Source organism: Galendromus occidentalis, unplaced genomic scaffold (genome assembly GCF_000255335.2).
Source record: "Galendromus occidentalis unplaced genomic scaffold, Mocc_1.1 scf7180000077530, whole genome shotgun sequence".
Classification (NCBI taxonomy): Eukaryota; Metazoa; Arthropoda; class Arachnida; order Mesostigmata; family Phytoseiidae; genus Galendromus; species Galendromus occidentalis.
The window spans coordinates 1,331,503-1,352,366 of NW_003805518.1; the positions used below are offsets into that span (position 1 = coordinate 1,331,503).

General features: G+C 51.7%; 3 protein-coding genes across 3 annotated transcripts; 2 read left to right on the forward strand and 1 right to left on the reverse strand.

Annotated features, from left to right (window-relative positions):
• Nucleotides 1-15,361: 15,361 nt before the first annotated feature.
• Nucleotides 15,362-17,031, forward strand: Polr3H (RNA polymerase III subunit H). The gene is made up of 4 exons (XM_003748302.1): nt 15,362-15,474; nt 15,623-15,802; nt 15,941-16,211; nt 16,759-17,031. Exons 2-4 carry the CDS (start codon nt 15,689-15,691, stop codon nt 16,986-16,988), a joined length of 615 nt encoding a protein of 204 aa, XP_003748350.1. The 5' UTR covers nt 15,362-15,474; nt 15,623-15,688; the 3' UTR covers nt 16,989-17,031.
• Nucleotides 17,032-17,214: 183 nt separating this feature from the next.
• Nucleotides 17,215-18,658, reverse strand: LOC100905795 (TM2 domain-containing protein CG11103). The gene is made up of 4 exons (XM_003748303.2): nt 18,228-18,658; nt 18,004-18,091; nt 17,688-17,803; nt 17,215-17,502 (listed from the first exon to the last, which is right to left on the reverse strand). The coding sequence occupies exons 1-4, from the start codon at nt 18,362-18,364 to the stop codon at nt 17,289-17,291; spliced, it is 555 nt and encodes a 184-aa protein (XP_003748351.1). The 5' UTR covers nt 18,365-18,658; the 3' UTR covers nt 17,215-17,288.
• Nucleotides 18,659-19,072: 414 nt separating this feature from the next.
• Nucleotides 19,073-20,317, forward strand: LOC100905943 (dynein light chain roadblock-type 1). The gene is made up of 3 exons (XM_003748304.2): nt 19,073-19,331; nt 19,756-19,909; nt 20,115-20,317. Exons 1-3 carry the CDS (start codon nt 19,274-19,276, stop codon nt 20,203-20,205), a joined length of 303 nt encoding a protein of 100 aa, XP_003748352.1. The 5' UTR covers nt 19,073-19,273; the 3' UTR covers nt 20,206-20,317.
• Nucleotides 20,318-20,864: the final 547 nt, after the last annotated feature.

Here is a 20,864-nt window from a genome sequence, read left to right on the forward strand (position 1 = left end):
ATATTTTCCGTACCGGACAAGAAACCCGACGCATTTCGGCGACTTATTTCTTTCCACGCTGTCCGCGTGCTTGCCATCTTATATCCAGCTTCCATTCTAAGACATCTAAAACAATCTTCTGCCATGCGTCAAGTGTGTCGTCGATGTGGCCTCCACGATAAACACAGAATATCTCGTGGAAGTTGAGCGACGATTCCTCGGCGTCGATGATGACAGATATCCTCATTTCAGGAATCCAGCGCTAGGAAGGAGCCGAACAGAAATAAAACTCGGATATTGCCCTAGCTGAGATATGGATAGCATCGCTTTTGGCACGAGATTAATCATTGTTGCTCCCGCAGCACGGTTTGAGTCCGGTCCCTGGAACGGTTTCGAATGGAATTCCCGGAAGCGATCCACGGGTCACTGCGATGGATTCTCGTAAGACGAACGATTCGGAAGACAACGCCAAAAACGTTCGCGGTACTTCGCATTGAACGAAAATCCAGGGTTCCTCACTGAATCTGCCAGCTCAGAGTTCACGAAAACTTTGAGCCCTTTAAGCGAGCGACATATCGGTAATTTCCGTGAAAAGGCTCTTTGGTGTCATCCCAGTTCCCAATCCACAGCCGATAGGGAGGTTCCCTTACCGCAGCTACATGTGAGGAGGAATTTCAAGCAAGCACGTCGCTCGCTCATGAGGGAACGATCATTTTCGTCCTCCCGAGCTTCGGTTTCAAGGCTTCCGCACGTAGCTCCTTGGAGTCTCTCGGAGGAAAATCTGTTCCCGCACCTGCTTAATCTTATACAAAGTACAGGCGCAAACAAGATTCTCGAGTCTCTCATCAGCGACTCCCACCATGCAGCAACAGCGGCAGCGGAGTTCGTCTGCATGCTTCAATTTTCGGGGAAGCTAATGTTAGATTCCCGGCAAGGTCACTCGCCTCCGGCTCGCTCCGCGTTCCACGAAGGCTCGTCGACGACGACGGAGAAAAGTCAGAGGCGACATCGCGGAAACGCGAGAGCATCGCAGCGACGACGCACTCGACACGAAAAAGGCTTAGAGAGCACGATAATGCGGTCCCGACTCTGCGGTGGGAAGCTCAGACCCCGTCGCGGCACAGAGTGAGGGGGGCACGCATTCAGGGCGAGGAATCTTTAAATTACAGTCGTTTCCCCTTGCCTTCCATGCGACCCGCAGTTATGGACTCGGGCATGGGGGAAACGGACGAGCGCGTGCACCCGCAGACACGGCGACGAGCTAGGCGTCGCATCGGCGTAATCAAGGTAAGGTCAAGGGGGGATCATCCGCGTTACGTCGCCTGATGGCAAAAGCGGCGCCGACTGCGGAGTGAGAATGACCTCATGAAGGAATGCCTAGTTTCCTTTTCGGGCCTCACCATTGACCGCCCGCCTCTTTATTTTTTCGGCCCCAGGAGGCGCGCAAAAGCTCTTGCGTCGGCTTTGCAAACAGACAGAGGCAAAGCGTCGTAGGCGACTATCGGCCAATGGGCCACCGGTGATCCCTGAGCTGTATCGTTCGCGGCTCGGGAGACGATCCCTTGCCTCAACAGGTGACCCTGTGACTCACAGAGCGAACGGGTGGATGGACAGTCGGTCGCTTGAATTGGCGGCTGTTCGGTTCTCCGGAGGATCAATGAAGCAATACTTGAGAATAACAATGCCTCTTTTCGCTGCGTTGGCACTACTGTGATAGTGTTTGCCCTAGACGCGTTGGCCACGGCTTCTCGACGAAGGTACACGACTGTACCCATTTCAGTCGTCGCACCTTGTCTTATGCCAATCAAAAAATCGTTATTACGTCGCGAGTACGCGCAGGAGGATAGAAACGGAAGAATTCCGGAGTGAGCACGATGAATTCCCCTCCCATTCCTCTTGCTCCCGAGAGAGAGACCTCTTGCCGCATTGCCTTCGCCTCAAGCAACGTACACATATATTAATGTTCCCGCGCGTTGCATTCTTTCCCCGTCTCTCTGGAGAAACCGCGCGTCTCCGTAGCAGGGCGTACGCGCTAAACGAATGTTTTTGACATCGGAACGTTTCGCTCGACCTGGGGCGATTCCTCGAGGGCGAGTCCCCGGTTGATTCGGACAGCAACGTTCCATTTGCCTTTGATATCGTCAAACGGAGGGAACCGAATCCGTTTCGGATCCATCCCCATTGGCCCATTGGAAGGGAAAGAGCCGGCGGGCGTCTCATGTGAGTGGCGTCGCGAATGGCTCGGTAGTTCGGTAGAGTCCGTACAGATAAACTTATTCGAGACGCAGAATATGGTAGGCTCTCGCGACGCGACGGTTGCAGGCCGTCCGCTTTTGCGTACTCTATGCAGACACGGAGGGGGAGGAGAGTTTTCGCTTGTTAATATGCTTGCTTTTGTTCCTATTTAATCTCCGACGACGGATTCCCCGCTCCCCATCGTGGCCATTGTGCTCTGTACCGCGTGCCTCCCACTCCTCCCACATGGGCTGCGTCAATTAATAGTTCGTCCCCTCCTCTCCGGTTTCTGGATCGAACACTTTTATGCTTTGTATTCTGCCGCCTGATACGCTCGAAATCGCCACACGAATGGGTCTGGTTGATCGAGAGTTGACCGCGGGCGAGTGAATCAGAATCCAGAGCGGCTCGCGAGAGTTTTCGGCAGCGGGGTCATCCTCGTCATCGAGATAAGAACTCCCTCGAAAGCCTTGTCGATGATCTGCAGCGCGAAGATCGATACCAAGGGGCGAGAAGACCCTTGCAGCTCGACGCAGAAGTGGATGAGAAGTTCCGAGAAGAGAAGAGAGTCTCAGAGAGCGTCCTCCAACGAGACGGGAGAATTTCCGGGAAAATATTCCACCGACAACGCTGGAAGACCAGACATTATTTTTCTCTCGCATGTCGTAGACCGGGAACCCACGGAGCCTATTTGCGGATAGCGAACAAAGAACGGGATATTTGTGTGATCGATCATCTACTTAGGCGCGAGGTCAGAGCACCAGAGAATCAGGCGATCAAACGCCCGTAGGATGTAAGCCTCGGTCGTGGCCCGATGGTGAGGCTGTTCCGAGCGCGTTTCCAAAGAATGCGAGGACTCGTTCGCGGAATCACTCAGGCGCTCGTCTATCGAATGCGTGTTCCTGGCACGTTCTAATTTCGGGAAGCCGGCAGATCGAAGCTGTTGACACTAGCACGACGTGAAGTGTCAGGGTCCTCTGCGCGCTCCAACGGGCCCCACTGAAGAGCACACAGCCGATACCAGCCCACGCCTTTTAAGGGCGACAATAAAAACTGCCTTCGGCGGGTACTTCCGTTTATGGAGCGACAGCGGGTATGCGCTACACACTCTGAACTCTCAAAACTCTAAACACATACATTGGATCAAGCGGACTTGGCACTCGGCTGACACTTTTCTACGCGGAAGTTCAGCCACGCAGAGACTTTCATCAGAGTGAGGGTCGTGCGCTGCCGCGTGAAGTCGCATGAGATGCCTGCGGTCGCTTGTTCTCTGTAGACTTTGGGACATACGTTCTGAGGCTCATTATGAGCCCGTCGATCGAGTGAGTTGTTAGACAGGCCGATTTTGCTGACCCTTCCACGATATTCACCTGGCCGCGGAGAATGAGCTTCGTTTCCGCCTTCGAAGGCGCCGAAAATGATTGGAGTCTCGTTCCCTTGGATCGAGTCGCAAGACCCATGATCTCAGACAGACGGCGAGAGGCGGTATCCTGCAGACCAGGGAGATTGCTGAAATCCCCATCGATCGTGGAGACACAGCTCAGGATAACGCAGTGCTCCACGTCCATCTGACCCAAAGTTCCGCTCGGAGCCCCTTCTGTTTGGTTTAAAATTCATCGAATATCGAGATGACACCCAGAAGACACAGCGGATGCGATTTTATTTATTCATGAGATATCTCTCGAAAACTTGAGCGTTTATGACTCAGGGAGAATAAAACCTCCGCAAGGAGTTGATTGTACAGGAAATTTCAATTCGATCATAGTTGGAGCTCCCGACTCTCACCATAGGAAATGAATCTGTTCGCGCGACTAACCTCAGCGAGACACGCTCACTTCCGTACGAGGTATTGTCGGAGCCACATAGAGCTTTGTCTTGAGATTTGGAAATAAAGCGACAGCCGCATGAATTCCCTCCCCCTGCCGATTTTCATCGCGACCCCGTACGTATTTGCGATGTGACGTCTCGACGCGTAAGCTCTGGCTTACGATGATCGTATGACCCTCGAGTGGAATGCGTCTCTCTTGAACTGTGAAAGGCAGTTTGACGGAAGAGAAGCCATGAGGTTTTCTTGGGTTTCTGACGATGGGGATCCTTGAGATGCACGCTACGGTCCATTGCCTTGCAAATGACGCATCACTGGCGAACTTTCGCGAGATGATCTCCTCGGAGGGCCGCCAGTCGAAGTATCGCCAGTATGCAAATCGAATCGGGGAGACTCATTAGCGCCCCATTCGACAGGATCTTCGGCCTCGGAATCAGTCGGGCCGATCCTCTCAGCCTCATTTTTCACGCCGAAAACGACAGCTACCCGTCCCGCGGGCACGGCGTCGCCGTTGCGGTGAATCCAGTTATTCGTTCGGTTTCGTGATCGAAGTGCCTTTGGCTTGCCCTCCCCTAAAGATCCGACTTGATTTCGGCTCGGCTGCTAACCCAGAAACGTCATCCGCATAATGGTCGACCCTATTCGCGACCTGTGACACGCTCCAGTAAATTCGTCCGGAATCCAACCGCCAGAAGGTTTATGAGCGGAATACGTACAGTATTTTCGTCATGACATCGATAACGACGCTCCCAATGATGCTTCTGTGCGAGTGGACGAGCAGAGAAGCGGCCCCGGAAGTTCATCACGCCGCCCATCCACGCGTCCGAGTATCCTTGGCGTTGCGTGTCACGAAACACAAACGAACTGAGCGCTAGCGATTCAATTAACTCGAAAGCAGATTAATAATACACGGATCTACGTTCGCGTTCGTTTTCGGCCTGCTCTCCGAAAGGAGTATGTTTTTTTTAGCCCAGACAAGGCACCCAGCACAGTCCCGTTTTCATTGATTCGATGTCTCGATGTGATGACGGGACGCTCATAATTTCCGCAGAGCAATTGAGCGTACAGGCTCGTCGTGACTTCAGAAACTTACAGCGCAGAGACCGGGAATCGGAGAGATACGGCAAGGAGAGGGAGAGAGAAAGCTGCGAGGCACGGAAGCGCTCGCTACTGAGAGCGGACGTGGACACCTCGACCCATTGAAAAAAAAGTTCCGGATCGGTCGGAACTTTTTTCATCACTGCCGTGCCAAACCTCGTCATCCACGACAAATGGAGGGTCCGAACACCGGCGTCCGACGGGAGCCCGCGATGCTGTCGTCTGCTATGCCATCAGCCCCTCCTGCCGCCCCGGTCTCGCAGCAGAGCGTTACCCGGACGGGAGTCAGGATTGTCGGCGGGTCGAGTTTGTCGCTCCACTAAATTCTTCTTTTCCTTGTCGGCCATTCACACTCGGTCGAAGATTCACCTACGCCGACATTTTCCGAAACGCTAAGGAGCATTTAGTTCACAGACCATTTAGGATGAGAGCAGAATTGTTGGCCGCCTGCTCCGCCGGTGGGCTCGTTCAAAAATTATTCCATTATTCAATGCGGTTTGAGGTCCGTGACCGTAGTAGCGTCGACGTCGTCTTTTCATTGCTAAAAGGAAGCCATAAATGTCAAACGCCGGAACAATACCGGCCCAGAAACGCCTCGTTCGCTTGCTCGTTCGACAATAAGACGCTCATCGCTTCGTTCGTCCCTCAACGTGCATCCGAGTTCGGGTCGCGGGGAAAATATTTAATCCCTCCCCCCACCACGCTGCAGCGCATTCCATTCGGATTTTGAGCGTTCGAGACACGATTAGCGAAACTCCTCCGTGACGGAAATGGCTTGTACGAGGCGATATAGCAGAGCCGATTGCCTCTCTACACCGTCCACCGTGACAGGAGTGACGGGATTGTTCGAAAAAGAGGCGGACGGCATTGATGTACATACATGTGCGGATTCCTAAAGACGACGTATCGCATTGAAAGAAACCGTCGCATCGGTTCAGGACTCGCCGCTTGGAACTACGTCCTTTCGAGACCGGACGGCTAAACTTAGGCCGCTGATGTTTACGAAATTCGATGCGCACCGCATGAAGCAAAGATATATATTGCGATCGAAGTAAGCGGATACGAACTGGAATTAGATGGGGAAACGCCCGATTCGAAGCGTGCCGATCGGATAGTATTTCAAGTGTAAGATCTGTCAGGATCTCAGGGTCGGCAGTCGTTGTTTTCGACTCCTGAGTTTCGGTCGATATGTCGGATAACGGCGATAGACCGCAACTTCTTATCTTTCGCTCATTCGGCGTGCTGAGAGTCTGAGAGAAAGTGTCTCACTATCCCGTTCGGGATTTCTCCTCAGATGGCTCGGGCTCGCGTCGAGCCTCGTCATCGACGAGCGCAGCCCCCGTTCATTTATTACGGTACCGCGAAAATCATCCCCTGATCAATATCGACAGAGAACCGAGGCTCCTGGATGGCTATCGATGCATCTCTGCGGCTCCTCACACCCTAGAAGTCAGAAGATGATCGACGTCACGGTTGTCAGCGCGGTCTCACGAAGTGGATACGAATTGTTCTCGCTCGCTTCTCGACACGATGAATTCATTATTTTATTGAGGGGGAAGGAACCACTTCCCGACGGTTCGTCGCTGTTCACAGTGACAAACAGGTCCGCGTGAGGGACTACTCTCTCGACACTTCGATGATAGCCGTAGATGTTTGCGTATATTCTGAGCCGTCCCCAATCGTCCAGGTACACAAATCCATTGTTAAGAGTGAGGAATCTTTTGGACAAACACATTCCACGCGACCTCCCATCGCATTGTCCCGATAAGCAGGACGGAGCCTGAAGGGACAATTGATCTTCAGCTTAGTCGTGTCTACCGCGTCCAAGAACTTCCAGTGAGCCTTCCGATGTTTCCGACATTTCTTCATTGATGTGGATCAACAGCAGAAGCGAGCCGGAGGAGCGGATTGAGCGATGCGGTGGAGGAGGAGCGGGACAAGCATAGGAAGGACGACCCATCGGGAGACGACCCGCAACTTTGTGTTACGATAAGATTAGCTCTCCGGAGCCTCGCAATTTTCAAAAGCTATTGAGGCAGGCAAGAAAGACTTATTTCTCCCTCGGAGAACGCATGTACTCACTACTTTCCGACTGGCCACTCGAGACCCAATCGTCCACAGATCTCTACGGGAGTTGTCGTATAAACAGGCACTCCGCCTTGCCGGTTCGGCGGATCGGGCGACCTTTGAACATTCTGAATTTCAGGGAACTCTCGTGAGAATTCCGAGAAATTCTCAGTAAAGAATGCGCGGAGCGTCTAAAAACCTGAATGAATGGCATGGCCAGGGACTGTGTGACGTGACACTACTCGAAAGGCGAGGCCTAGCCGTCGGACAAGTTTTCAGAAGCGTGGAGCAGTACGCGACCTCACCGTCTTGTTCATCGGAAGCGACCTCAGTGAACGGCGTTTGACAGTCGCTCCCTCGGGCACACAGAGGCACACATTCTCCCATGGGAATGTGTTTCCGCGTGTATCCGACGTATTCATACAAAATGATTGCCTTTGACAGCGTCTTCGAGCCGCTGATCGCTCCTGAAAACGACGGTGCTAATCAGCGCCTCCGTCTCGAGGAGATTTGTCCCGATTCCTAACATTCCGATCGGAAAGAGGAGCAAATCGGAATTAGGGAGGTAGGCAGGGACCGGACTTCTGGGTTCCGATTCTTATCCCTGTCGAAAGCCCAATTTGTATCATTAGCAAAGCGGAATCGACGGCTTTGACTCTGGTACTGCGGTGCTCCGACCGAGTCCGGCTGCAGGAGCGGCGACACTGTCGATTCGAGCAGGGGGGGGGAAATCTGCACGGCCCGGTCCAGCAGCAAGGGTCGAGCTCGCCGGAGTGGGCGATGCGAAAACGGATCAGAAGGCAGGACGGGATGCTGGGAATCCGAGTAATCGAGAGCCTTCGAGTTAGTCTCGGGAAGCAGCTAATCACTGCGACCACTTGTAGTTTCATACAATGGATTCCCCACGACCACCACATCCCACCCGGCTCGCATATCCCATGGACGCCTTGGAATCGGCAGCCTGCTGGATCCCTCCGCATGACTTCGCATCGGGTGCCACGATTTTCCGCTCCGGTAAACGTTAAGGAGGATTTCTCGGTGGTTATATTCTCCAAATGATGAATACGCGAATACTAATTAGTTCTCAAAGAGCCTCCACATCTCAAGCGTGAGACCGCCACGTTTGTTCCATTTACGTGGGTCTCGACGTTCTCTGAACTCTCCGAATCTTTGAATCGCAGGCCGTAATTTTTGGCGGAGATTCCGTCTGGGAGACAGGAGGAGCGGACGAGGATCAGACTCGTTACAATTCATGGCTTTTATCGGGAGCCTTGAGAATCAGGAAGCCTCTTGTTGGCCGCCTCTTCGCTGCCAATTTGAACTACGATGTCAGTTCTGTGGGCAGGCGCTTCGCTCAGCATGAAAAAAAGCCATTGCAGCAGAAATCACGGCGGAATCACAGATTTGTGCGAATACGTCCAGAGATCCCGGAGTGGTTTTATCTTCTCGTGCAATGGCCGTTCATTGTCTGTCGCCGCTCTGGTCAAATGTCGCCAATCATGACGATGGGCAAAGGTCGATCGATCGCCAGAGCCGAAAAGATCGTCAAGCCAGAAGGCTGCTCCATCAACCAACAAGCAGTCAGTCAGTCAGTCACTCATCATTGAGCGTCAGCCGTGGCGACATCAAAGCTTGCCGTTTGATCTGTTCATCTGCCGAACTTCTGCGAGGGCCTTGTCAGCAACGTATTATGTTCCGGAAGAGGAGCCACCGAAATAATCATAGTCATTCACGTGAGTGCAACGGGGCTTCCCGGAGACTCGGAAGCGTCTGAAGACTGATTTCGATAAATTTTTCGACCGAGATACGAGCATGGGTGCGGTGACGGGCGATTCGAGCAGACAATTCTCGATTTCCGAAATTACGAAGAGCGAAGAAAATTTCGAAACTGACGGGACAAAACTCGACCAAACAGTGTTCGTGTCCGTCGTGATTGGGTTTCCGAGCGTCATTCTGGGAAGGCTGCATCATGACTACCCTACTGGATTTCCCTAGCTTTTTCATCCCAAATATAGTTGAGAACATTTAAGCATTCTTATGCTCGGAAGATACAGGAAGCAATATAACCGCTAATCCACCAAGGGCCGAGAGAAAGGGAGGAATGCGAACCGATGATCAAACGCTGTGTGAATCGCGTAGATGCGCTTCTGGTCAAAGAAACGCATAATAATGTTAATTCGTGTGAGAATCAAGCGCTCTTTTTCTTTATTGCAGAGGTTGCCGAACGTTAAATCGTTGGCTCTGCCCTGTGCCGAAACCTCTGGTTCAAACGGGTGATCCAACCACACCTGAGGCACCAAGTCTGAGAAGGAGCTGCGTTCGGAAGGAAGCTTCGAAGCTTCTCGTGCAGTAAGGAGATCTCCCGGTCTCCCGAGTCGAGAGTCTAGAGGGCATAATGGAAGGTCTTGCACAAGATATCTCTCAGAGCTGAGGGGAATCTAGGTCATGCGAGGACGAGTACACTTCGAGACCGGGAATGCGATAGGATCCGGAGAATAAGGTTTCAGATATGCGGTAAGGGCCAGGAAATGAATAACTATCTATCCATCCCCAAACCCCCGTTCTCGCTTGCCACCGATTTGAATAAATTCCTACACACCACGAGGAGCTAGTAAAAGATGCAAAATCCGGACGGGGGCTGTCCACACTTACGGTTTCAATGCGTGAAATTTTAGGGTTGTGGGTTCGAAAATCAGTTAGAAAAGAAAGAAAGGGAACGAAATCCCTATAACGAAAACCGAATACACTCAATCGTCTCGGGAAATTCGACAATTGAGTTTTGAGAAAAAAACGTGTCTAAGAGAGACTTCGCTTTTTTTGCCACTCCAGACCCCCCGCTGGCGATCTTTAGATGCATTGATTCCCTGCGAAACGCTGCGGACTGTAAAGCTTTCGAAAGACTTCTGCAAACGGAGGAAAAAGAAGCGCCATCGCCGTCATCAAAATCCAGGAACGCTGTGATGGCGGGCGGGCGGACGAACGAAGGGACGGCAAGCCACGACGGCCTTCGCATCTCGTTCGGGATATCTCAACGCTGTTCCAGAAAATAGCTCGGAGCTCCTCGTGTGCGAAGAGCTGCTAATTGAGGCTTCCGCGATCGCTAGAGCCCCTTCCGTCGGAGCTCTCAAGCTTCAGCTCTCGATCGGTTTGCGGCGTTCTGCGAGCCCGACTCAAGGAGCCTACGTGTAGACGGTGACCTCAAGTTATAGATCAGAAGGGGCGAAGCCCCAAAAGCATCCTCGCTCTCCGAGTGGGCGTCCGTCGTCGCTCCGTCACGTAGCCCTCTCTCTAGAGCAGATTTTTCATAGGCCCTGGACACAAACTTCGGGGAATATTCCCTACAGCTCTTGATGAGTCATACGGGTATTCGGCGCCTTCTCTTCGAGACGGTCAGTGCGTTGTTAGCGTGGCATTGTGCCAGACGGCATCGCAGCGCGTAACTCGCTCGAGTCTGCATGCGGGTGAGCGTGTTCGCCAACGTGCTCAGTTGCCGATAGTGCATGGTGGAGATATCAATCAGTGGTGATTTGCTTCCGAGCTTACGCTACGTGGTGTTTCGTTTGGACATTTCCGAAGGGAATGGAGGGGGGAACTGGCATTCTTTGACTGGAGCCCGAGCTTTGCTGTACGGTCTTCCTTACGAACGTCATGAACGCGTCTTTGATCCGACCATCTCAGCCTCCTGCTCCGGAACTTATTCTCAGCAGAATTCGGACTCACTTGGCAGTTCTTCCGAGACCCAACCCCGGAATGCTTCCATCGAATTTGGGCGCCTAAGAGAGAAAAAATCGCAGATCCTTCATTGCGCACACGGAATCCGACGCTATTCCGCACTGCTTCTGGACGAGACAGCAGTCACGGAATTCGCTGTGATCTGCGTCATTACTTTTCGCAGGGCTACCAGTGGAACAAGAGTGGGACGGTTCGAAGACTTGAGGAAAATCAATCTGTTACAGAGAACGGATATGTTTCAATCGTTCTGCTGGGAGATTCCTCTCCGATTGAGATATCCGAAGCAAAGTCCTCATGCCGAGCCTTCCATGTGGGTCAAGGAGACGACGAGCAGGGCGAGGAAAAGGATCCAACGTGAAGCGCGCAGGAGTTCGGCAGCGAGAAGGGATTCTCGTCTCTGAGTGAGGATCGCGTGACACTACATACGCAGAGCACTCCCAAGCCTGGACAATTCAAAAATAGCAGCGGAATCGCACATTTGGTTACGTCATGCAGAGGAAACTATGGAAATGAGAATCTCCCACTGCTGTTCGCATCTACCGTCGAACAAACCGTCACTTCCCACTGCAGAGGAGAAATGGGTTGGAGGAGAGCGAATCCATCTGTTTATGTCTGACTTATGTTCTGGGAATGTCCACAGAAGTGCTCGATGGGAAATATCGGAGCAATTTCACAGAGATTCTCAGGAGACTCGGAGCAGGTCGATGTTAAGTTTCCATGTCGCGCAAGCGCGTCGTTGCGAAATGCTTGGAAAGATTCCTTTGCGATCAGTCAGTCAATCCCCTCTCGTAGGAAACTTGATCTGTTGAATAAACCATGTACATTTGTACGGATATGCTTTCGGCAGCAACGGCGCGGACCGCGGCCGCAATATTGCCAGAAGATCTGTGTCGACGGCGTTTTCGATCAGTTCGCAATATAACGCATCCGAACAGGGACAGATTCCTTTACGTCCGTTATCGCTCCGCAGAATATCCACGGTACCGTAAACCTCCGGATCAGATGTAAAGTCGACACGGTAGCCGTGTTGCCTCGATTCATAATGAGAGGTTCTTCTGTTTCTGTCATTCACTTCATCCTACTGCCCCTCCCCAGCCCCACCCCCACCGCTCCATATGCGGTGCAACAGACCCAGGAAACCTTGTTGAGACTTGAGACTTTTCGTTACTCACATTTCTTCCAATTTCGTTTTTGACAATCTCGGACGTTTCAGGATGATGGTGGTAGGTTGTGAAGTCGTTCCGAATCAGGTGCTCGGTTTCTTTCAGGACAAGCCGAAAAACTCGGTCGAAAGCGGTGAAACTGAGAACGGAATCTCGTTCCCAACGGGGCTGAATTTGAGTCCAAGAAGCTGGAAATGGAATCGGTTTGTTTAAATCGTTCATACGCCCTCCGACGCCCGGAGTGAAAGAGTAAACGAGTTGATGCAAAGAAATTGAGAAAGGAGCTCAACGCGTCCGACTGTAGGACCGCTCGAATCTCGCTCTGAAAACGACGTCCGCAGCGCCGACGCCCGAAGCGTACGATCCCCTTCGCTTTCCCTCGGAATCCCCCGGACGAGCTCCCAAGTGGGACAGATGAACGTTTTCCGACGTGCCCACTTCATATTTGCGGAACACATAGAACAGTCCCCGTAATCGAATGCTTCCGCGGAGCTTTTCCCGACGCGCTCAAAGTGGAACGCCGAACGATCGCGATCGCGACGGATCCGGGATCTTGGTCTCCCGACGAAAATCAATGTGAGAACGAATGGATCGTAGGAAGGAAAGAGACGCGGCTGCACGGTGGATCGACTCTGTAGAGTTTCCCCCGGACCGTCGGAAGGTCAAACTCGGTCGAATCATTAAAAATTCTCGGGTTTGCTAAGAGCAATCCGCCGCGTACGATGTCTTGAGCGACCTTTGGCTTCGAAAATCTCGCGAACGCAGAAAAGTGCACTTCATAAAATATTCTTGGCCTTCTTGCCGTGGCAAGTTTGCAAATTCGGGAATCGCGACCCTCCGCATCGATTTCCAGAAGGAGCGTGAATTGATGGAGCCATTTTCATGCGGCTCTTTCTGCTGTCGCGATTACTACCGTCGGAGCGGGCGAAAGTTTTGGAAGCAAGTTCGGCGATCAGCTGGGTTCTAGAATTACTTTGCGTGGGAACTTCTTGTGCGGGGCAGCGCGAGTCCGGAGCGCGGCGCCGCTCCTCACTAAATTTTGAATATTAGGGAGGGAGAGACCCCGATTCGGGATAAAATTATCCACTACCGATAATAATCGACGTCTGTTCCGGACTGCCTCCATTCGCCGCCCTCGATGTCGAATGCACTTACGTAAATATCGAGGAGCGTCGAGGGTATCCGATTATCGAGATCTCTCGAATCGTTACGAGCGTGCCGTCGCCTCTCATGAACCAGATTTGCCTGGTAATTGGGTCGATCGAATCGCGGAGCAAACGCCCGAGGTGTTTTCTGATTTGTGGTTTCCCAACCGTTCTCGATGCTCCTGCTCTCGAAGCGTAGGTGAGACGCAGCTCGCTCGGTGTCACGTAATGAGCCATTAATGATGATTGAATGATGGTAACAATCCATTGTCTCGAGAGGAGGCCATACACGCGACGGGACCGCACCTGCCGCGGGAAAGCACGCTTTTGAGCCCTGCATTGAGAACTATGCTCCGACGCGGATTCGTCAGCCACGGCAACGCCGGCGACGTTGACCAGAGAATGCGTCGGTTTCAGCCGCGACGCGGCCACCATAGTGGGCGGTTGCGCCCTCCTGACCTGACTGAGTGGTCTTTGTTGGTAATTGCTTGGCAACGTTTTCACGAGCTCTGTGACAAGACGAAATCCCAAGTTTTCTCCTCTTGACAGTTCTTCTACCTAATCGAACCCATTCACAGGGGGCTCCCACAGGGCAAGCTCCCTTTACGACGCCCCCCGCCGTCTTCCAATGAGCTCAAGTTGACAGTTCCGGCGAATTTCGTCACATGCCCCGAGTAAATTGAGCATTTGACTCGAACGATACTTCGGACAGGCCCTGGCTGCCAAGGATGTTTGGTCTGGTCTTCTGGTGCGGGCGGCCAGCCAGCCGGCCAGCCAGCCAGCCTGCCGGTGAGTCGGTACCCACAGACGACGATTCTTCGCAGCTTTAACAAGCTGCAGCTTGCGAGCGAGCGTCTGTGATCGCTGATACTATCTACGCTTTGTCGACGCGCCACGAACTTCTTCCTAGCACGCTAATACTGTGCTCGTGTTTGTGTGTTACGTTCACGGAGTCCCCTTCGCCGGTTTACTGTTGCTGCTGCCGCTGTTCCAAATCGCCATCTGCCGCCTCAACGGATGAGAGGCATCGTTTGTTCATTTCACGGCGGCACAAAAAGTCCGAAGTCGCGATCGAATGAGATACACGAGAGTGGCCCAGTGAAATTCAGCCATTCAACATTCTACTCGATAAACCACATTTGAGGGAGGAATGGTTCCGATAGGGAGTACGCCCCGGCTCGCTCTGTCCGCACCGAGAAGAAACTCAGCTCCACCGCAACGAAACGGAATATAGGTTTCGCTCGAATATTCCCAGATCGATACAGGTTTTCTTCCGGCTCCAGGGCAAGGAATGCGCCGCAAAAGCCTCTCATTCGATAATGCGGAGGTCATTGGTCGCGAGTACAACGGAAGGAATCAGTCGGGGACACACGGTGGACGATGGCTCATCGGAGTGCGAGAGAAGCAGCCTTCCGAAATTGACGGAATCCTCCCCGAGCGAATACACTAGCTTAGCTCGTCTATAAACTCACATGAAACAGCACTTATTGTGAGGGACAGGGAAAACAGGGTGGGCAGCAGGACGCCCCGTTTTTTCAGGCGCACCCTGACCATAGCCCAAGAAACTCTACCACACACGCCTGAAAGCCACTACACCGCGTTCCAAAAGGACCAGCGGACAGTCCATAACGTCATGACGAAAGTTCCGAAAGTGTTCTACGTAGTTTCCTAATGAACCGAACTAAGATATCGACACTATGGGCTTATTCTACGGAGCCACATAGAAGCACGTCCGTACATTGCGCCCGCACAGCACTCTCTGTCGATCATCTGGAGCCAGTGGACGTATTAGAAATGAGGAGAGGGGGAACTCCGCTCATTGTTGGCAAGACTCGCAACCCCGATGAAAGGGAGGGCTCAAGGCGGTAAAATCCAAAACTCTCGTCAAGGGCACTGCGCGGGGCCTGAAAACCTGTGAGTGAGAACCTCAAATATAGCTCAGGAGTTGGAGAATCGATTTGGAATATTCGGGAGCATCGCAGCGTCCGGATATTTCGTCGACCAGGTTTCGCACAAAACCATGGACAGCGATTCACATTTCTGCAATCGCGATTCAGGAAGCAGACGACGTGTTCTTCGGCCCTGTCGTCGTCCTTTGGTGCTCGAGTTTCGTCTGCTAGCTCGGAGCACCATCTGAAGCTGTTGTTGTCATTCACCGAGAAACATCGCGGGATTCAGATCTCCTCGATTATCCTGCGGTGAGATCGTGCGGAAGAGATCATTTCTGAAAGTGAGTTCCGCGCACTCGACTGCGCGCCTACCAATGATGTAACCTCATGAGTTAGAGATTTCCCCGGTACATGTTTCCACATGGCGCCAAAGATTGAGCGCTCATATGGACCAACTTCTCACGTCTAATGCTCTCCGTATTCCCTTAGCTTCTTCGAGGGTACGCTCGGACACATGCTACTCCAAGAAATCAATCCCTTGCAAGCGTGGGCTAGATGTTTGTGGTCAGTGAGCTCAGTGACGTTGTGCGTGTTGAACCCGATAAACTCACTGGGAAGTCGATCTACGAGGCTCTACGGCAAGCTCTCAACAATAAATTTGTGAATAAGGTGAGATCCCAATGCTGGACTCGGTTAGACCCTTGCCTCCCACCGTGGATGGAATCGGATAATTTTCGCGAAGTTTGAGCGTAGTCGAGCGGGGCACGCCGAAATGGTCCTCCGAAGTGAGAGTTTCGCTCTTTGCAGGTTCTGTTGAACTGTGGACTGTTCATCAAGGTCTTGGATTTCCTACCCCAGAGCTCAAAAACCGATTTTCACATTCTGCCGGGAGATGGAGCGGTCCACAAGAAGGTCTATTTCCGGGCGATAGTTTTCCGACCCTTCATCAACGAAGTTATCGAGGGTAGAGTGCGTTCGATGTCGCCGGAAGGAATCAAAATTTCGCTGGAGTTTTTCGACGACATCATTGTGCAGGGTACGAGGTTACCACATCCGTCACATTGGGACGGCGCGAAAGGTGAGCGACGATCTCAAGCCTTTCCCAAATATGTATATAGAGTAAAAGATTTTTTTTTTAAATCAAAACTAGAATTCGCTTAATCGCCCTGGTCAGAGACCCGGGGGGAAGGGGAGAACTTTCAGGGGCTAAATGAAGCCTCAGCCATTGTGCAAAAGACAGGATTCTGTCATGAGTTTATCGCCTTCGGGCCGTTCATAATATCCTAGGCCGTCGTGAACAAAGCCCAATCTCCAGCTCCGCGATTTGACTCCTACTCGCCATACGGAATGTTATCGCCTCTTCCGTCCCCGATTCTCGACGAGGAGTGGATCGAATTCCCGAGCTCAGTTCCATAAATAATCGCGCTGGAGGCGGTCGACAATGAGAGCGACCGTGAGATGACCGGTCGAGTCATTATGTCATAAATCTCTCGGGAATTATTCCCCTGCGCGCGAGCAAAGCATGTGAATCTCTCTGGATCGATCCTAGATGGTCGAGCTGCATGATCCTTGCATCGAGAAATCGAAATGTTATATTAAGGTCGTGATTCACCGCTTATCCACAGGCTGCTGGATCTGGGAATACGGAGCTGATAGCGGCGAATCCCACAATCTTCTCCTCGAGGTGGGCGATCGGGTTCGCTTCAGGGTCGTTGACGAAAAGTTCACTGACTGCTCGCCGGTAGGGCCAACGCTGGACACGAATCAGCAGCAAAACCTACCGGTTTCATACATGCTCGAAGCCGCTATGAACGAACCGGGATTGGGAGCAATCACTTGGTGGAGCAATACGTGAATTTACAATATGTACATAACTCAAATAAATTTCGTTTCAATCGTTATTGATTCCTTTCCCAGAAGCACCACGTGTCGCCGACACGACTCTGACGAGAGACCTTCGATTCGCCGAGCGAACGACGACTTGTCGAGAGAGCAATCATGGGCGCAACGCTGAGAAAGACCAACATTCTGAACCTTGCTGAATAAGGAACGGTCGAACTCAGTGAGCTTCCACAACTTGACTTCGTTTAAGTTTATTTGAACAGCTATTATTCACACTTCTCCGGCGTCTCGAGAGGAGCCGGTCACTTCAATGCTATACATATGGCATCCAGTTGCTCCCATCTTCGGGCATGAGATTACCTGTCGCCAGGAGAATAATATCAACGACCCACCAAATCCCAACGCCTCCCACAGTGAGCAATTTCCCGACCGCGGTGCCTGTGTGTCCCAGACAGAATCGATCCATGCCGAGGAAGCCCAGCAGGAGCGAGTACAAGAACGTTGTTGTGAAATAATGACCGGTGTACCTGGAATATGGTTCGATAAGGTAATTGAGCTTGAAAGTCGCGGTCTACTTCAAGCTAAAGTCAAGCGATAGGTTCTCGTTCTGAAGTTGTGAGCTTGGGAGAACTAACGTGATCCACCCAAGGCGATTCTGATTCCCCTCCGTGACCAGAGAAATAGATGTCTCTTGTAGATTCTCCCAACTTACTTTATGCAAGGGAATCCCTCCTTTTGGAAAGTTCGGTTGCCGTAACATTCGATGTTCGGTAGAACGGTACAGTTTACCGCGGACATTTGAACCTCTTCGTACCGGTTGCCTCCCCACTGAAACAAAAGGGAAATTTTCTCTTCAACGTTCCTTTCATCCTTGCTCCTGTCTCTTAAGATGGCCGTATAACTTGTGTACCCGATGCCGCACCTCAGTGTAGTAGATAAGGGTTCAAGAGTGGGTCGTGCTTTGAGCTGTTCAACTCCCCGTATCTCAGGTGTGTGGACTATGATTATAATTTTTGAGTCTCGCTTACCCGGGAACATCCGTATTTGAGCTCTTCTCTGGCAGTATCATTACCTCGAAGATCGATCGGGTCTGAACACTCTAGAAAATCCATGGGCCTGGAACAGAGTTACGATTCGAAAGGCGTCAGCAACATTTTCTCCCATATACGAGCGGCAAGAGTTCAATCACCACAGCGCATTTCGCACCGAGCACGAAGATCCGCTTTTCGAGTACAGCTCAAACGATACTCACAGAAATTCGCACGGTACCAAAGGCGAATGACTGACGTAAGGTGCGCTGATGTTCAGGTGACACTGGCTCTGAGAGCTCACACCGTAGAAATACATCACGAAAACTATAACGAACTCCCATCTAAAATCTAGTTCCATTTTGAGTGGCAGTCACCATGAGTAGTTTTTCACAATCGTCTATCTCCCGTCATTCCACGGATTTTGGTCGAGACTCATCATACTCGCATTCCGAATGACACTGCACTCAGCACTTAGAGGTATCAGCCTGATCGTATTCGAATCCTACTGAGTATCGCAGCTCTACTGAATTAGGGTACAAGTTCCTCTATTAGCCCTTAAAGGTTCCATATCGAATTCTCACATGAGCCGAGACGAGCCTCCTTAGGATTTTGGAACTCGGTCAGACGGGAATCGGATGCAGAGGCAAAACAACTTCACAGCAGACCGGCGAGAGGGGCGACAGCCTGCGCCGCTTGTTTTGGCGGGTTGAGATAGATGATGGGAACACACTTAATGTACTTTCGGCGGGCAGCTTGTATCAGCAGGAAAGGGAAATCGACGGCACCCCAGTATGTTCGCCGCCTCTGATAATTTGTACCGACGCGTGTATGGGAGACTTTCGCATCGGGTAATGGAGATATTTGACTCTCATTCCAGATGGAGTTTTAATGACATCGATGTCTGTCTGAGGAAGACTCCAACTCAATCCAGCTCCCCTTCCTGAGGAAAATCATTGTCATCATTCTTTTCGTGCTCGCGTTCTCTCTCACGACTTCCGACAGATGTCCACAGATCCAGAATCATTCGTCACTCGTCACTCACTCGACTTGCTCTAGCTCTCGGGAGAGAGAGAGAAGACCCGTCTGGTCGATATCGTCGTCAAGTTGCCGTGTTCCCCCCCCATCCCGAAAAAGTTGCCTAGGCAATGGGATCATCCTCCCTGACTCATCATTCGGCTCCGACGTTCGAAAAAAACATCTGGTTGTGCTCCCACTTCGCTCTTGAAGCGAATCTCGGAACGTCCGGAAGAGTCTTCTTCATAGCGCGATGGTAACGGAAGTCGAGGAAACTGTCAATAGGATCCAGGCGCAGAAAGGCGTTGTCGGTAAGTTGGAAACTCACGAAATATTAACCGATAGTCAATTTCGAGTTTCTCCCCGGACAAGCGAAACTTCCTCAATGAGCGGGAGGGATTTCAATATTTTTGAAACGGGCCGGCGCTTTTCACCCGGTTCCTCCCCGAGTACGACGATTCCCTGGGGCTGCTCTTCGATCCCGAGGGAGAGTTCTTTGCGGAGTTCAGATCATCTATCGGTGCGAGTTCAGAATATGAGACTCACGAAGGCGGTGTCGTCCATCTCAAATAATCCTCGGGATGCGTGTAGTGCCAGCACAAATCTTCTAGGATGACGAGAGCTGAAGTCTATTAATTCTTCATGGAGATTCTCTTCATACAGCTCAAGGATCCAGGAGTTCTTCAAAACCTCGAAGATAATAAGCAGATGCATCCCTCGTCTTTTTCTTCACAGGCGTTATTGTGACAACTCATGAGGGTAATCCCATTCACTCTACTTTCGACACGCCCACAACTACCAAGTACGCTTCGGTAGTATCGAACCTCTCAGATGCGGCGAAAGCGGCTGTACGAGAATTAGATTCCGCGAATGACCTGACCTTCCTGAGGTACGATATAATCTCTGGAGGACGATTCCTCCCCCCAGAAAGACGTTTGCTGCGGGGAGATCGGAGTCCGCCCCAGTCTCTCCAAGCTTCTGAAGTCTCGTGGACTGGAACGATATCCTAGTACTCGATCCGAAGAAGGACCGATATTCTCTTCATGAGATATCTGAAGTAGGGGAAAACTAACGTCCCCTGCTTTGAATTACAGATTGCGGACGAAGAAGCACGAACTCATGATCGCACCCGATAAAAACTACATGTTGATCGTGGTACAGAATACCGGCACTCTACAGAATTAGCAACGTACGGCAAGGCTCGTGTCTTTCATCAGCATGGCATCAAACTAGCACACACAAACCCATAGATATATTATTTGATTATGTCGATAGCCTGAATAAATGAGCTGAAGTTTCCGATGACGTATTGCTTCGTGCCCCGATGAAAGGGGAATCCTATTCGAAAATCTCAATCTCCGTCCCTTCTACTGGCGGCGTCGTTCTCAGACCTCTTGACTCTCAGACCCTCTTGCTCCCCATGCTCTCCCGATCAGCCTCCTCAACGGTGGACCAATAATAACTTCAATGATTGAGGTGGCCCGATTTGACTTCATGAATATCCCGCCTATCGTGACCATAATCGGAGTCCGCTGCTCATTCCCCGCCCTCGGCCCCTGTACGTCGCTGTCATCTTGGAAATCTCGGCTCTCAGGATCGGCTCGAGATTCGCTGACATTCGAAGAAACTTCTCTATCAAGTGGCGCACCATTGGCGCTGACTCGAGCGAACCTTCCGACGGAACGGTCCTCGCTGAAATCAGCTGATTTGAGAAATTCGTAGATGGAGGAGCTCCGTCTCGAAATATGGAGGAACGACCGTAGGTAGCAGGAATCAACTTGATTGAGTAAGTTGAGTCCACTGATGAGAACAGTGGGCATTCAGCATCGAGCGTCGCAGATGAT

Bases quoted from the DNA above. Each gene is read 5' to 3' on its own strand.
- LOC100905795 (XM_003748303.2), bottom strand. From the start codon at position 18,364: ATGGAACTAGATTTTAGATGGGAGTTCGTTATAGTTTTCGTGATGTAT. The intron at 18,092-18,227 runs GTGAGTATCGTT...ACTCTGTTCCAG, and splicing joins TTGGTACCGTGCGAATTTCT to GCCCATGGATTTTCTAGAGT. The intron at 17,503-17,687 runs GTAAGTTGGGAG...ACCATATTCCAG, and splicing joins GAGGGATTCCCTTGCATAAA to GTACACCGGTCATTATTTCA.
- Polr3H (XM_003748302.1), top strand. From the start codon at position 15,689: ATGTTTGTGGTCAGTGAGCTCAGTGACGTTGTGCGTGTTGAACCCGAT. The intron at 15,803-15,940 runs GTGAGATCCCAA...CGCTCTTTGCAG, and splicing joins ACAATAAATTTGTGAATAAG to GTTCTGTTGAACTGTGGACT. The intron at 16,212-16,758 runs GTGAGCGACGAT...GCTTATCCACAG, and splicing joins ACATTGGGACGGCGCGAAAG to GCTGCTGGATCTGGGAATAC.
- LOC100905943 (XM_003748304.2), top strand. From the start codon at position 19,274: ATGGTAACGGAAGTCGAGGAAACTGTCAATAGGATCCAGGCGCAGAAA. The intron at 19,332-19,755 runs GTAAGTTGGAAA...TTTTCTTCACAG, and splicing joins GGCGCAGAAAGGCGTTGTCG to GCGTTATTGTGACAACTCAT. The intron at 19,910-20,114 runs GTACGATATAAT...TTTGAATTACAG, and splicing joins AATGACCTGACCTTCCTGAG to ATTGCGGACGAAGAAGCACG.